Source organism: Sorex araneus, chromosome 9, assembly GCF_027595985.1.
Source record: "Sorex araneus isolate mSorAra2 chromosome 9, mSorAra2.pri, whole genome shotgun sequence".
In the NCBI taxonomy this organism is placed as follows: Eukaryota; Metazoa; Chordata; class Mammalia; order Eulipotyphla; family Soricidae; genus Sorex; species Sorex araneus.
Genome location: NC_073310.1, coordinates 8,668,978 through 8,684,002, shown reverse-complemented (window position 1 = coordinate 8,684,002; position 15,025 = coordinate 8,668,978). Strand labels below are relative to the sequence as shown.

The following is a 15,025-nucleotide window of genomic DNA, read 5'->3' as shown; positions in this document are numbered from 1 at the left end:
ATCCCATAGGGTCCCCAAGCACCACCAGGAGTGATTCCTGAGTGTAGAGCCAGGAGAAAGCATCACTGGGTGTGACCCAAAAAGAAAGAAAGAAAGAAAGAAAGAAAGAAAGAAAGAAAGAAAGAAGAGAGAGAGAGAGAGAGAGAGAGAGAGAGAGAGAGAGAGAGAGAGAGAGGAAGGAAGGAAGGAAGGAAGGAAGGAAGGAAGGAAGGAAGGAAGGAAGGAAGGAAGGGAAGGAGAGAAAAAGAAAGAGAAAGAAAGAAAGAAAGAAAGAAAGAAAGAAAGAAAGAAAGAAAGAAAGAAAGAAAGAAAGAAAGAAAGAAAGAAAGAAAGAAAGAAAGAAAAAGAGAGAGAGAAAGAGAGAGAGAGAAAGAGAGAGGAAGATGAGTGATGGGAAAGGGCGGAGATGTCGCATTCCTGGGGAGAGAGCTCAGGGGCCAGCAGCTCAACCCCTGACCATGCAAGGGGTCCCCCCAAGTCCCCCCCACCCCCAGCACCACCCCATCCGGGGCAGCGTTTCCTCACGGGCTGGAGCATTGACCTGTTCTGCCCAGATGACCAGATACCATGGGGGGGTCTCCCTGTGGCCCCTGACGGTTGCTTGGGAGGCCCCCGAAAGGTGTTGGTTCCAAGTCACCCACACACACTCTCTCGTACAGTATAGGAGAGATGTGCGAGTGTGGTGTGTGTTGTTGTGGAGCACTGTGCGACGTGAGCATCCCAGAAACGGCTTTCGGGCTCAGACCACCAGCGTGCGCAGTGCTGCGGCCGCCTGCAGGCGGTGTGGGTCACACTCAGGAAGCCGCAAAACTGAACAAAAAGCACAAGAGGGGCCAGAGCAATAGCACAGTGGGGAGGGCATTTGCCTTGCATGCAGCCAACCCCGGTTCGATCCCCGGCATCCCATATGGTCCCCCGAGCACCGCCAGGAGTAATTCCTGAGTGCAGAGCCAGGAGTAACCCCTGTGCATCGCCGGGTGTGACCCAGAAAGCAAAAAAAAAAAACCCACAAGAAAGAGACAGGGGTCAGCAGAGAGTTCGGGTAAGGAAGGCACGTACTTGTCTTTGCACACTGCCACCCTCCCCCCCCCCCCATTCTGTCCCGCCCAGCACCACCAGGAGTGACCCCTGAGTGCAGGTAGGGGTCAGGCCTAGGCCCAACGGGGTGTGGCCCCCAAACAAACCTATCTGTATGGCAAACTGGAATGCCCAAAGGGGGGGAGCGGGGGAGGGAGGGAGGGAGGAAGAAGGAGAGAGGGGGAGGGAGGGAGAGAGGGAGGAAAGAGGCAGGGCTAGAGGGGTGGCAGGAGGGAAACTGGGGACACTGGTGGTGGAAAATGTGCACTGGTGAAGGGACGGGTGTTGGAACACTGTATGACTGAAACCCAATCATGAGTAACATCATAACCATGCATCTCACTGTGATTCAATTAAAAAGTAAATTAAAGGGGGCTGGAGTGATAGCACAGCGGGTAGGGTGTTTGCCTTGCACACAGCCGACCCAGGTTTGATTCCCAGCATCCCATATGGTCCCCTGAGCATGGCCAAGGGTAATTCCTAAGTGCAGAGCCAGGAGTGACCCCTGAGCATTGCTGGGTGTGACCCAAAAAGCAAAAAATAAATAAATAAAAATAAATAAAAAAATAAAAAGTAAAACAACAGAACCTGGATATCCACTTAAATTTCCATTTCGGGGCCATAGAACAGTGGCTAGGGGCGCTTGCCTTGCATGCTGCCAACCTGGGTCCATCCCAGCATCCCATGTGACACCCCCCAGCACCACAAGCCCCCACCCACCCACCCCCAGCCCCCTGGGGCACCACCAGGTGCTGAGTGCTGAGCCAGGAGTAACCCCTGAGCATCGCTGGGTTTGGTCCAAAAACAAACCAAAAATTTCCACTTTAGGGAAACAAAGAATTTTTCTAGGTCAGTCACATTCCACATAGTGCAGACACACACATTTCCTAAAAACATGCGTGTTTCTCTGAAATCCACACTCGGTATCCAGCGGCCAGACCTGATGGCCCCGTCCCAGGCCTCCTGCAGAGGAATCCCGGGGCTGGAGAGAGTGTTCAGGGTTGGGGGGCTTGCAGCAGGCTCCAGGTTCAATCCCGGCTCTATATACAGTCCCCTGAGCATTGCCTGGTATAGCCCCCCCCAAAAAAGGAACAGTCCTAAATATCATGTTTGTCTGTTTCAGGGGAAGCTCCCTCGCAGGCTTAAGCAGCCCAGGGCCCCTGCCCAGGGATTCAAAACAAGGGCCCAAGAATTTGCTGCTTTTCAGCCCTGCCGTGCCAGAATTACCCAGGCCACCAGGGGGTGCTCAGGAGCCGTGTGGTGCCAGGTCTTGAACCTGGGTCGGCCACATATGAGCAAGGGCCTTAACCCTTGTACTGTCTTTGCAGCCCTATTTAAAACCTTTTTACGGCACTTGTGCTCATTTTATATATATATATATATATATATATATATATATATATATATATATATAAAATTGTATATTGGATTAGGGCTTCCAAAAGCCCATTGTGGTGGTAGAAATGTAATCTCCCGGGCTGGAGTGATAGCACAGCGGGGAGGGCGTTTGCCATGCACACGGCCAACCCAGGTTCGATTCCCGGCATCCCATAGGGTCCCCTGAGCACCACCAGGAGTGATTCCTGAGTGCATGAGCCAGGAGTAATCCCTGTGCATCGCCGGGTGTGACCCAAAAAGAAAAACATAAAGAAATTTAATCTCCTGTGCCTTGCTCTCACCCCTCGTCTTTGGAATTCACTTTGCCACTGAAGTGTAATTATACTTCCTTGCCGGGACTGAAGCAATAGCACAGCGGGTGGAGCATTTGCCTTGCATGCGGCCAACCCGGGTTTGATTCCTCCGCCCCTCTCGGAGAGCCCGACAAGCTACCGAGAGTATCCCACCCTCATGGCAGGGTCTGGCAAGCTACCCGTGGTGTATTCTATATGCCAAAAACAGTAACAACAAGTCTCCCAATGGAGACGTTACTGGTGCCCGCTCGAGCAAATCGATGAGCAACCGGATGACAGTGATACAGTGATATTTCCTTGCCGCTAACTCATTTTTCTGTTGTGCCAGTATTCTAGAACTCAATTATTGAGTTTCCTGTGGATGGGTGTTTTTGTTATTTCTGAATTGTGTATGTGGGGTGGGGGGTGGGGGCGGTCCTTTGGGAGCCCAGGGGTCACTGCTGGCCGTACTAGGCCCAGGGGTATAGGATCGATGCTTCAATGCTCAGGTTTGGCGGTGGCTGGGGGCTGGGGTACTGGGGGTTCAACTCATGCAGGTTCATGACCCACTCCTTTGAGGAATCTCCTGGGTGTCCTGTTTCTGAACATTTTGTTGCCATAAATAGTGTTGCTGTGAAAACCTCTCCCCCCGTGCCTTGTGTATAAATAGACCCAGGTCCGAGGGGAAATGCTTCTCCAGGATATACCCAAGGAGTTGAAGTGCGCGCAATAGGGTCGGGGTATGTATATCTTGGAAATAGCACTGACTTGTTCTTCCAAGTGCTTTGCCGGATTCTTTTCTCAGCGGCAGTAGCTGAGAACTTACTCCGAGCTTTCACCTGCAGGTTCCTCGAGTTCTGCCCGTCGGGAGGATTATTGCATGGGCAAATCACACGCCGGTTCTAATTTGAATCGCTCTGATTGCGAAGAGGGTTGAACGTTATTTCTTGTGCTTGTTTGCTATTTCGGTGTCTTCTGTGAAAAACCTGTTAGTGCCTTTTGCCTTTGCCCTGTCTCGTGCATATTTAGGCGGAAGTTTATTGGGTGGAGGGAGGAAGGCATTGGGAGAGGAGGGAGGGGCTGGACCACACCTGACAGGGCTCGGGTGCTGTTCTGGGCTCTGTGCTCGGGAGTTAGCCGTGGTGATGCTCAGGGGACCATATCTGCTGGGGATCCCAGGTAACTGCATTTAAAGGCGAGTGCTTTAGCCCCTCTACTATCTCTCCACACCTTCATGTTCCTTATGGAGGGAGGGACATACCTCGTGCAGGGGTAACTCCTGGCTCTGCACTCCTGACTCCTGGTGGTGCTTAGGGGACTATATGGGATGCCGGGCATCAAACCCAGGTCAGCTCCCTGCAGGGCAAAGGCCCTCCCTGTATGCTATTGCCCATCCTGTGCCTTTATGTGGTACTTAGTCATCCCTGCAGTGATACAGCCAGAGATTGCTTATAGAATGGAGGATGGCAGGATGCAGGGCTCCCAGCATCAGGCTCAGCGTGCGGGGGGCATCGGAGTTTACATTCACGTCCCCATGCTTGCATGACATGGTCAGCCGCTGTGCTGGTCCTTCAGGCCCCAATAGAGGGATTTTTTTTTTTTTTTTTTTTAGTGAATCACCGTGAGGTACAGGTACAGGCTTACAAACAAACTTTCATGCTTGCGTTTCAGTCATACAATGATCGAGTGCCCATCCCTCCACCAGTGCCCATTCTCCACCACCAATGGTCCCAGCATCCTTCCCACTACCCCCATGCTGTCCCCACCACCCCGCCCCGCCTCTGGCAGGTATTCCCTTTTGCTCCCTCTCTCCTTTTGGGTGTTGTGGTTTGCAATAATGGAGCGGCCATCATGTTCGGTCTATGGTCTACTCTCAGCATGCATCTTTCAACCCGAATGAGTCCTCCCAACATTCTTTACTTGGTGTTCCCTTCTCTATCTCAGCTGCCTTTTCCCCCAGCATGTGAGGCTGGTTTCCAAGCCGTGGGGCAGACCTCCTGGTCCTTATCTCTACTACTCTTGAGTGTTATTCTCCCACTCTGTTACTTTATGTTCCACAGATGAGTGCGATCTTTCTATGTCTATTTCTCTCTTTCTGACTCATTTCAGCTAACATGATACTTTCCATGTTGATCCACTTATATGCAAATTTCATGACTTCATCTTTTCTGACAGCTGCATAGTATTCCATTGTATAGATGTACCAAAGTTTCTTTAACCAGTCATCTGTTCTCGGGCACTTGGGTTTTTCCAGATTTTGGCTATTGTAAACAGTGCTGCAATAAACATACAAGTGCAGGTGTCATTTTGACTATATTTTTTTGCCTCTCCAGGATATATTCCCAGGAGTGGTATTGCTGGGTCAAATGGGAGCTCAGTTTCTAATTTTTTGAGAATCGACCATACTGTTTTCCAAAAGGGCTGAACCAGTCGGCATTCCCACCAGCAGTGAAGCAGAACCCCTTTCTCCCCACATCCACGCCAACACCGGTTGCTTTTGTTCTTTTGGATGTGGGCCAGTTTCCCAACAGAGGGATTTTTAAAGAACTTTCACATACCAGTTTCTTTTTTTTTTCAATTTTATTTTCATAAGATTGTTCACATTAGGGGCTGGAGTGATAGCACAGTGGGTAGGGCACTTGCCTTGCATGCGTGCGACCTGGGTTCGATTCCCAGCATCCCATATGGTCCCCTGAGCACCACCAGGAGTGATTCCTGAGTACATGAGCCAGGAGTAACCCCTGTGCATCACCAGGTGTGACCCAAAAAAAAATTGTTCACGTTAATTGATTACATGCACTATTTCAACACCAATCCCACCACCATTATTTTGAATTTTTCCACCCCCGTTCAAGCCTGCCTGCTAGGGGCAGATGCAAAATAATTTATTTTCTATTGTTTTTTTTGGGGGGTCACACCCGGTGATGCACAGGGGTTACTCCTGGCTCTGCACTCAGGAATCACTCCTGACGGTGCTCAGGGGACCATATGGGATGCTGGGATTCAAACCCGGGTTGGCCATGTGCAAGGCAAATGCCCTCCCCGCTATGCTATCGCTCCAGCCCCTATTTTCTATTGCTTATTATAAATATCTGTTTACATTTACAGTAACAACAAGTCTCACAATGGAGACGTTACTGGTGCCCTCTCAAGCAAATCCATGAACAATAGGATGACATTATAAATATCATGAGAGGTCGTGCAGCCGCAAAAGCGGCCGCACACTTTTGGAATTCTAAAATTGTCAACGGTTGGGGTTCAGTGACATCTCTGTAGGGAACTAACCCATTTTGAGATTCATCTGGGAGTCTCTGGGTCAAGGGTATTGATGGGCTGAGATGTCACCCGGAGGCAGATCCTGGGCGTAACAGCCAGGACTCCAAGCAGGCGGGGACATGAGGAGGGACGGCCCATCTCTGCTGCTGCCATGTGGCCTGGGGTCTTAGTCCCTGAACCCACGTACTTGGGTTTTGCTTCTGGAAGCTTCTAGCCACCAGGGTTCCACCTGGAGTGGGCGGAGAGGGCACACCCGCTCCATCCGAGGTGCCCCTGTGGAACTGGCTCGGTACAGGGTCCGGAGAGATCTCTGGCCGGCTGCTGTCTCCTGGGATTCACTGTTGCTTCTCTCCGTTCCTTGTTTTAGGTGTCAGAAATCTCTCCTTCTCTGGGGCTGGAGCGATAGCACAGCGGGGAGGGCGTTTGCCTTGCACGCAGCCGACCCAGGTTCGAATCCCAGCATCCCATATGGTCCCCTGAGCACCGCCAGGAGTAATTCCTGAGTGCAGAGCCAGGAGTAACCCCTGTGCGTCGCCAGGTGTGACCCAAAAAGCAAAAAAGAAAAAGAAATCTCTCCTTCTCATGTTTTGCCTTTTCGCTTTCTTTGCTTGTTTGTTTCTACTCACACCCGGTGGTGCTCAGGACTTAACTCCTGGCAGGGCTCAGGGGACCACATGCGGTGCCAGGGATTGAACCGGGTTGGCGGCATGCAAAGCAAATGAACACCTACCCCCCGGACTAGCTCTCCGTCCCCATCTTTTCCCTTTCTTTTAAGATAGCCTTTGATGAATAAACATTCTCAGGGTTGTTGCGTTTATAACTCTTCTTGGGTTGCCGGCAGTTTCTCCTTCGTTGTCCTGTTTATGGGAGTCACGAACTTCCCTCGTGGGGTCTGTGCGTCCCTGGTGTGGTGTAACGGAGACCATCTGCTTTGCCGTGGTTGAGGGGACCCCAGAGAGCAGTGTCACTATGAGCCCATTTGGAACGTGGGATCGAACTTGCAGCCCCAGGCTCACAGGGCAGACGCGCCGCCTCTGAGTTACACCCGCAGGTGCAGTGCTGGGGCCTCCAGTGCGGCCCCTGGCACTGCGACAGTGACCACGAAGTGCCACAAAGTATCTGGGTGGAGCAGTCGTGCAGCGGGGAGGGCGTTTGCTGGACTGTCCCTCCAACCCCACTCCCCCAATCCCCGTGTAAAATATTATTTTAAAAAATTGAATCACACGGGGCTGGAGCGATAGCACAGCGAGGAGGGCGTTTGCCTTGCACGCGGCCGACCCGGGTTCAAATCCCAGCATCCCATATGGTCCCCTGAGCACCGCCAGGGGTGATTCCTGAGTGCATGAGCCAGGAGTGACCCCTGTGCATCGCCGGGTGTGACCCAAAAAGCAAAAAAAAAAAAAAATTGAATCACAGTGAGATATGCACTTACAAAGTCATTCATGGTTGGGTTTCAGTCATAGAATGTTCCAACACCAGTGTGCATTTCCCACCACCAATGTCCCCAGTTTTCTCTCTCTCTCTCTCTCTTTCTCTCCCTCCTTTTGGCCATTGTGGTTTGCAGTGCAGATACTGAAAGGTCATCGTGTTTATCCCCTTTACCCATGTTTAAGCAGTTCTTGTCCAGAGTGATCATTTCCATCTATCAGCGATAGCACATGCCTTGCACGCGGCCAACCTGGGTTTGATTCCTTCATCCCTCTCAGAGCTTGGCAAGCTACCGAGAGTATCCCACCACATGGCAGAGCCTGGCAAGCTCCCCGTGGTGTACTCGATATGCCAAAAACAGTAACAACAAGTCTCCCAATGGAGACGTGACTGGTGCCCGCTCGAGCAAATCGATGAACAATGGGACAACAGTGCTATACAGTGCTATTATCATACTGGTTCCTTCTCTGTCTTACCTACCCTCCGCCCTACACACAGTAATCCTTTTTTAAAAAAAATTAATTTAGGGGCTGGAGCGATAGCACAGCGGGTAGGGCGTTTGCCTTGCACGCGGCCGACCCAGGTTCGATCCCCGGCATCCCATATGGTCCCCCAAGCACTGCCAGGAGTAATTCCTGAGTGCAAAGCCAGGAGTAACCCCTGAGCATCGCTGGGTGTGACCCAAAAAGCAAAAAAAATAAAAAATAAAAAAAATATAAAGATCACACTTTTTAAAAAAAAAATTAATTTATTCTTTTATTGAATCACCATGTGGAAAGCTACAAAGCTTTCAGGTTTAAGTCTCAATCATACAATGCTCGAACACCCATCCCTTCACCAGTGCACATATTCCACCACCAAGAATCACAGTATACATCATCCTCCCCTGCCCCCCACCTCCCCAGCCCCCCCACCCCACCTGTGTAACTGATAAATTTCATTTTACTTTCACTTTACTTTGGTTACATTCAATGTTTCAACAAAAAACTCATTATTATTGTTTGGAGTTTCTCCCCCCTTAAAGTCGGACCTGCTGAAAAAGAAGCATTTGATCATTTGTTTTCCATTGCTGAGAATGAAGAGATATGAGGTCGAGTGGCCGCACTAGCGGCCGCACGGTTTTGGATTTCTGCATTTTAGTAACTAAGTCCAGAGAAATATCTGCCAGAAATTGCATCATTGCAAGCTTGTACCTCTCAGCTACTTAATATTCCCAGTAATCCTTTTTATTTATTTATTTATTTATTTATTTATTTATTTTTGCTTTTTGGGTCACACCCAGCGATGCTCAGGGGTTACTCCTGGCTTTGCACTCAGGAATTGCTCCTGGCAGTGCTTGGGGGACCATATGGGATGCCGGGGATCGAACCCGGGTCGGCCGTGTGCAAGGCAAACGCCTACCCGCTGTGCTATTGCTCCGGCCCCCCCAGTAATGCTTTTTAAAAAGGAAATTGTGGGGCTGGAGTGATAGCACAGTGGGTAGAGCGTTAGCCTTGCACGCGGCCGACCCAGGTTTGAATCCCAGCATCCCATATGGTCCCCTGAGCACCGCCAAGAGTAATTCCTGAGTGTAGAACCAGGAGTAACCCCTGTGCATCGCCGGGTGTGACCCAAAAAGAAAAAAAAAAAAAAAAGGAAATTGTGTGTGTGTGCGTGCGTGCACGCATGTGTGGTACTCGAGATGGGCCCCAGGACCTCACACGTGCAAGGCCAGGCCTCTCCCGCTACGTGCCACCCCCGGCCCTGCCAACATGCTTCCCCGCCATGTGATCGCCACCACTGGAGGCCGAGCACCCCTGGAGGGGCTGCAGAGAGCCCCTTGGCCCCACTCGGCTGGCGGGGACCCAGCTGAGGGCCGACCGGAGGGTTGCCATTTCCCCGAGTCTGTCTTGGGGGCGTTTGCCCATGGTGTGATGTGTCTTTTCAGAGCCGTTCAACGTCGGGGGCATCGTGGGGACGATCGTGAGCCTTCTGCTGCTGGGGCTGGCCGTCTTCGCAGGCCTGATGCTCTACTACAGCCCTGGGTTTTGCTGGAAAGGTACGAACTGGAGGAGAGGGGGCGGGCTGGTCTTCTCTCTTAAGCTTCTGGAAAGCTTGTGGCTGGGGGAGGGGCCTCTGATTTGCGCCCACCTGCTGTCCCATGGGGGGGTGCCCCCTGGCATCACTCAGGGTGGGATTATTGGTCCCTTCCCCCCCTTTTGTAAATTCTGAGCTGGGTTACAAACTGAGCTTCTTAGCAGATACTAATTTTGTTTTCCCCCCTTTCTCCCTTCAGTAGGAAACACTTTCAGGTGAGTGGCCTCGAACCCAGACGGTCCCCGTCCTTTTTCCTCCCTGCTGAAGGACCATCGCGTAGCGGCCACGGTGGAAGCCCCGAGCTCTGCCCAGCGCTGGCGGGCAGCTGCTCAGGGCAGCACGGACACTTCCCTTGAAACTCTTCTGGGTCCCGGCGGGGTCTGCGCTGTCCAGAGGAGGATCGGGAGGTGCGGGGGGTGGGTTGGGGGGAAGCGCCTTCCTCCTCGGCCTCGGGCGCCACATACCAGCCCCCCCTCCAGACCCCCTGTGGGCCTTCAAAGCTGTTCCCTTTGCCAGGCCTTGCCCGGGGCCTGTGAGCTCTCTATCATGCCAGGCTCATGTGCCCAGGCTCATTGCTGAGGGCTGCCAGCTATCGAGACTGGTACCAACTAGCCCTTTATTTCTGCCGTGGCCTTATGGAACTTTCCAGAAAGGGCTAAAAGGAAGCGTAAATCACTGTCTTCCCGGCACGGTTTGGAGGCCAGACTGAGCATGCGCAGAAACCCCTCGTCCCCCCCCCACCCCCCCACCCCCCCAGGGAACTGCAGTAAGAACTCATCCACTTCATGCTCCAAGGAGATTTCAGAAGAGGCAGAGACCGCTGTCTCGCGCAAAGCTAATTCCCCGTGGGCCGTGGATGTGGTACAAGCGGCAGAGCACATGCCTGGCCGATGGGAGGCTTGGGTCTGAGCCCTGGCGCCAGGAACATTCTTCCCCAGACGGCACCGGGAGGGACCCCGCCTGCTCCCCGCACCCACAGCTAAACCAAAAAAAAAGTTTGAGTTTTGTTTTCTTGTCTTTTTTTTTTTTTTGGCTTATTTTTTTTTGGGGGGGTCACACCCGGCAATGCTCAGGGCTGACTCCTGACTCTGCACCCAGGAATCACTCCTGGCGGTGCTCAGGGGACCCTATGGGGTGCTGGGAATCGAACCCGGGTCGGCTGCGTGCAAGGCAAATGCCCTCCCCGCTGTACTATCGCTCCAGCCCCAAGTTTTGTTTTGTTTTAATGTGTTTATGGAACACACCTGGACTGGAGCGATAGCGCAGTGGGTGGGGCGTTTACCTTGCACGTGGCCGACCCGGGTTCGATTCCTCCGCCCCTCTCGGAGAGCCCGGCAGGCTACTGAGAGTATCCCGCCCACATGGCAGAGCCTGGCAAGCTCCCCGTGGTATATTCGATATGCCAAAAACAGTAACAAGTCTCACAATGGAGACATTACTGGTGCCCGCTGGAGTAAATCGATGAACAACGGGATGACAGTGCTACAGACAGTCTAGTGCTATGGAACACACCTGGCACTACTTAGGGGTTGCTCCTGGCTCTGCACTCAGAAATCACTCCTGGTGATGCTTGGGGGAGGATGGGATGCCAGGAATTGAAACTGGCATTGGCTGCCTACAAGGCAAAACGCCCTGCCCACTGCACCATCTCTCTGGCCCCATAAGCCCCCCTAGGAGGTCGATACCAATTCAAATTCCTGGAACCATTGTCCGGTTCCCTGCCGGAGGTCACCGGAGGCACAGAGCCAGGAATAGCCCTGGGGTATTGGGTGTAGTCCCCAAAGCCCCCTCAAGAGGCGGGGAAATGTGCCAACAGACCAGGAGGGGGCGCACGTGCTGGACACACGCTAGACCCAAGTCTGGTCTCCAGTTTTCCCTGGCCCCTATTTCATGGTATCACTGTCATCCGGTATCACTGTCATCCCATTGCTCATCGATTTGCTCGAGCGGGCACCAGTAACGTCTCCATGTGAGACTTGTTGTTACTGTTTTTGGCATATCAAATACGCCACGGGGAGCTTGCCAGGCTCTGCCATGTGGGTGGGATACCCTCAGTAGCTTGCTGGGCTCTCCAAGAGGAGTGGAGGAATCGAACCCGGGTCGGCCGCGTGCAAGGCAAACGCCCTCCCCGCTGTGCTATCGCTCCAGCCCCTGTCCTTTTTTTTTTTTTCTTTTTTCTTCTCCTTTCTCTTCGGGGGAGGCCAGAACCAGGGGTGCTATTGGGCTGCTCCCACGGGGTTCTGGAGAACTGTGTGATGTTGGGGGTCAGGCCCCGGGCTCCCCTCCAGCCCTCTGACCCCCTCCCCGAGCCGCGGGGTCGCTCTCCTGGAAGCAACGTGGCAGTAGTTCTTCCAGCAACAACTCAGCAGCTGCTCCCCCCTCCCTCTCCCCCCCCCGCCCTGGCTGAGAGCTGAGAGCATAGGCAGAACATTCCAGATTGCCAAGGGTCGGGTGGTGTTTCCTGCCGTCCGGGAGGAGCCAGAGCTTCTCCTTCCTTGACTCTCTGTCCCCCCTCTGGAAATCAGGAGCCAGGACGTGGGCGACGTCATGGTGCTGGTGGACTCGGAGGAGGAAGAGATAGAGCAGGAGGAAGAGGGCGCCGCCGCCGAGAGGGAGGACGAGGAGGAGGGGGGCAGGGACGAGAGGGAAGAGGCGCCCAGAGAAATCCACAAGCACTGCCGCATCCACAGAGTGACCGCCCTGGTCAACGGGAACCTGGAGCAGATGGCCAACGGCCTGCAGGCCCTGCAAGGTCAGTCCTCCCCGGCCCAGGCACTCGCCTTTCCGGCGGCAGATGTCGCCAGGTCGAGCTGGGGTTTTGCAAAGGCCCCCCGCTGCGGGCACCCCCCCCCCCCCAAGGCTGGTTCCAGCTGAATCGGCACCTGAGCTCCCAGCACACCGCGAACGACAAACAGCCCCTATGCTCCGATAACGCTCTTGAAGTGACCGAGAAAAGGACAGGTGGCACGACCAGCGGGGAGCAGCTTGCCAGCGCCCCTGTGGGTCGGTCGGCAGGGCGACAGGTGGTCATGAACCTGAAGGGCTCAGGACTGGAGCTGAGGCAGGAAGGATTTGATGAGCAGCCTAAGGTGGGGGGGGGGTCGCTGAGGGAATCACGGCCTAAGGGGGGGACCCTGAGGGGATTCCGGGCCTGGGGCAGGGGCCTGCGCCCTGCTAGGGAGGTTTACGGGAGAAGGGAGAGAAGGAGGCAAGATACTTTTTATTGAAACGTACTTAGAAGGATGTGAGGAGAGAGAAAGAAAGAAGTGTGTTCAAGAGACAGTGCGGGGGGGGGGGTGGGGGAGACAGAACGATAGCACAGCGGATAGGGCGTTTGCCTTGCACGCTGCCAACCTGGGTTCGATCCCTGGCATCCCATAGGGTCCCCTGAGCACCGCCAGGAGTAATTTTTTTTTTAATTTTTTATTAGTGAGTCACCGTGGGGTACAGTTACTGATTTACAAGCTTTCGTGCTTGCGTTTCAGTCATACAATGATCGAGTGCCCATCCCTCCACCAGAGCCCATTCTCCTCCACCAGTGATCCCAGTGTCCCTCCCACCACCCTCCCTCTCCCCACCCCCCACCCCGCCTCTGTGGCAGGGCATTCCCTTTTGCTCTCTCTTTCCTTTTGGGTGTTGTAGTTGCACTGAGTGGCCATTGTGTTTGATCTATGGTTTGCATTCGCTCGAATCTCCGAGCCCGCGCTGGTCCTCCTAATACCTTTACTGGGCGTTCGCCAAGAGTAATTGAGTGCCGAGCCAGGAGTAACCCCTGAGCGTTGCCCGGTGTGGCCCAAAAGGCCAGAGAGAAAGAGAGAGAACATGGGCGTCTCCCCAGTGGAAATAGGCAAGCGAGGCCAGAGCGAGAGAAGCATCTGAGACCCGTGTTCGAGGGAGAAACATGGGCTTGGAGAGTGAGCAGGACGAGAGAACGAGGCAAGTCTGAGGGGGGCTGAAGAAGCCAAAAGCAGAGGGGGCGATGCAGGAGAAGGGGACAGCGGTCAGAGGGCGGACACTGTAACAGCGGGAGGTGGGGGAGATGAGGGTCTCAGCACCCTCGTTTCCAGGAAACCTAATTTCAAGGTTTAAGGGGATTCTTTTTTTTTTTTTTTTTTTTTTTTTTGCTTTTTGGGTCACACCCAGCGATGCTCAGGGGTTCCTCCTAGCTCTGCACTCAGGAATTACCCCTGGCGGTGCTCAGGGGACCCTATGGGACGCCGGGGATGTAACCTGGGTTGGCCGCGTGCAAGGCAAACGCCCTCCCCGCTGTGCTATCGCTCCGGCCCCAGGGCTTAAGAGGATTCTGATTCAAGGTGGGTGCAGGCTGGTTGGCGGCCGGGGTCACAGGCCGCGTCCTCCTCTCTGTCCCCTGCAGACGACGGCAGTGAGCAGCAGAGCGAGCCCGTGCAAGAAGACGACGGGCCCGTGTGATGCCCCGAGGCCCTGCCCCATCCTGTGGGTCAAGTGCTGCTTTGATCTGATTTGCACCCCGCTCTGAGGACTTCGGGTAGTTTGGGACTCTCAGCCGAAAGAGAAACACACACACACAGAGACACAACACACACATACACACACATGCACGCACACACGCATGCACACACACACACACGGACGCATACATGACGCACCCCTGTTCCTTCTCAAACATCACGGATTTGCTCTCCTTCCCCCCAGCCACCTTCCGAAGCCTCGGGGGTCGGGCTGTGTGGGGAGAGGCGGGATTTCGAGACCCCTCTGCGGGGACTCTGCAAGGCCCACCCTCCGGAGCCCGTGCCCACCTGGAGGGTGCGGCAGCGGGCCCCGGCGCCCTGTGCCACCGTTAGGGGTCTTGGACCACCTCGGCGTGGGGATCGGCGTGCCCGAGAGAGGGAGGGGCCATTTCCTCCCGAGCCCGGAGCCGAGGAGCTGGAACAGACGGCGGCGGCCTCTGGGGAAGGGGTGGTGGCCGCGCCAGTGGGAGGCAGGTGGCCCCGGGTTCGGGGCTCCCGAGAACCCACCTGGCGTCAGAGCCTGGTGCTTATTCCTGGCGTGAGCTCTAGCCCTGGGCCTCACTTCCGGGCCGGTGAGGACAGAGGGGGACGCCCGGGGGATGGGAAGGACTGAGGGGCGTGGGGGCGGGGGGTGGCCAAGACGGGTCTTGTTGTCTCCTTGATGCCCTTCACTCTCCCAAAGAGGAGGGGGCCTGTCCGCAGCCCCTCCCAGTCGCCAGAGCTTCCACTCGATTCCAAAGGCTTCCTGGGTGGGGGGGGGGACCTGTCAGCCTTTCCCGCCCTCCTGTTGCCCGTCCCCGGCTTCCCAGCAGGGGGGGAACACTTCCTCCCCAGGGCCTGGTGCTCTGGCCGACCCCCCTGCAGCCGCAGTGCCTGCTCCTCCCCGTCCATGAGGCCGCACCGTCCAGCTGGCCGAGCCAAAGCAGAGAGGGCCAGTGGGGGCCGCGGGGACGGCGCCCTCGAGCCCTTGACGGCAGCGACATCTCCACAAGGTCAGGGCCGCGATAA

General features: G+C 54.6%; 1 protein-coding gene across 1 annotated transcript in view; it reads left to right on the top strand.

The window, feature by feature from the left end:
- The window catches only part of VSIG10 (V-set and immunoglobulin domain containing 10), a 43,891-nt gene extending 29,286 nt beyond the window's left edge, over positions 1–14,605 (top strand). The window contains exons 6-9 of the mRNA XM_055147046.1: positions 9,379–9,489; positions 9,727–9,742; positions 12,053–12,279; positions 13,903–14,605. Coding sequence (XP_055003021.1) covers positions 9,379–9,489; positions 9,727–9,742; positions 12,053–12,279; positions 13,903–13,958 — 410 coding nt within the window. The 3' untranslated portion in view covers positions 13,959–14,605. The remainder of the gene's footprint in view (positions 1–9,378; positions 9,490–9,726; positions 9,743–12,052; positions 12,280–13,902) is intronic.
- The last annotated feature ends 420 nt before the right edge of the window (positions 14,606–15,025 follow it).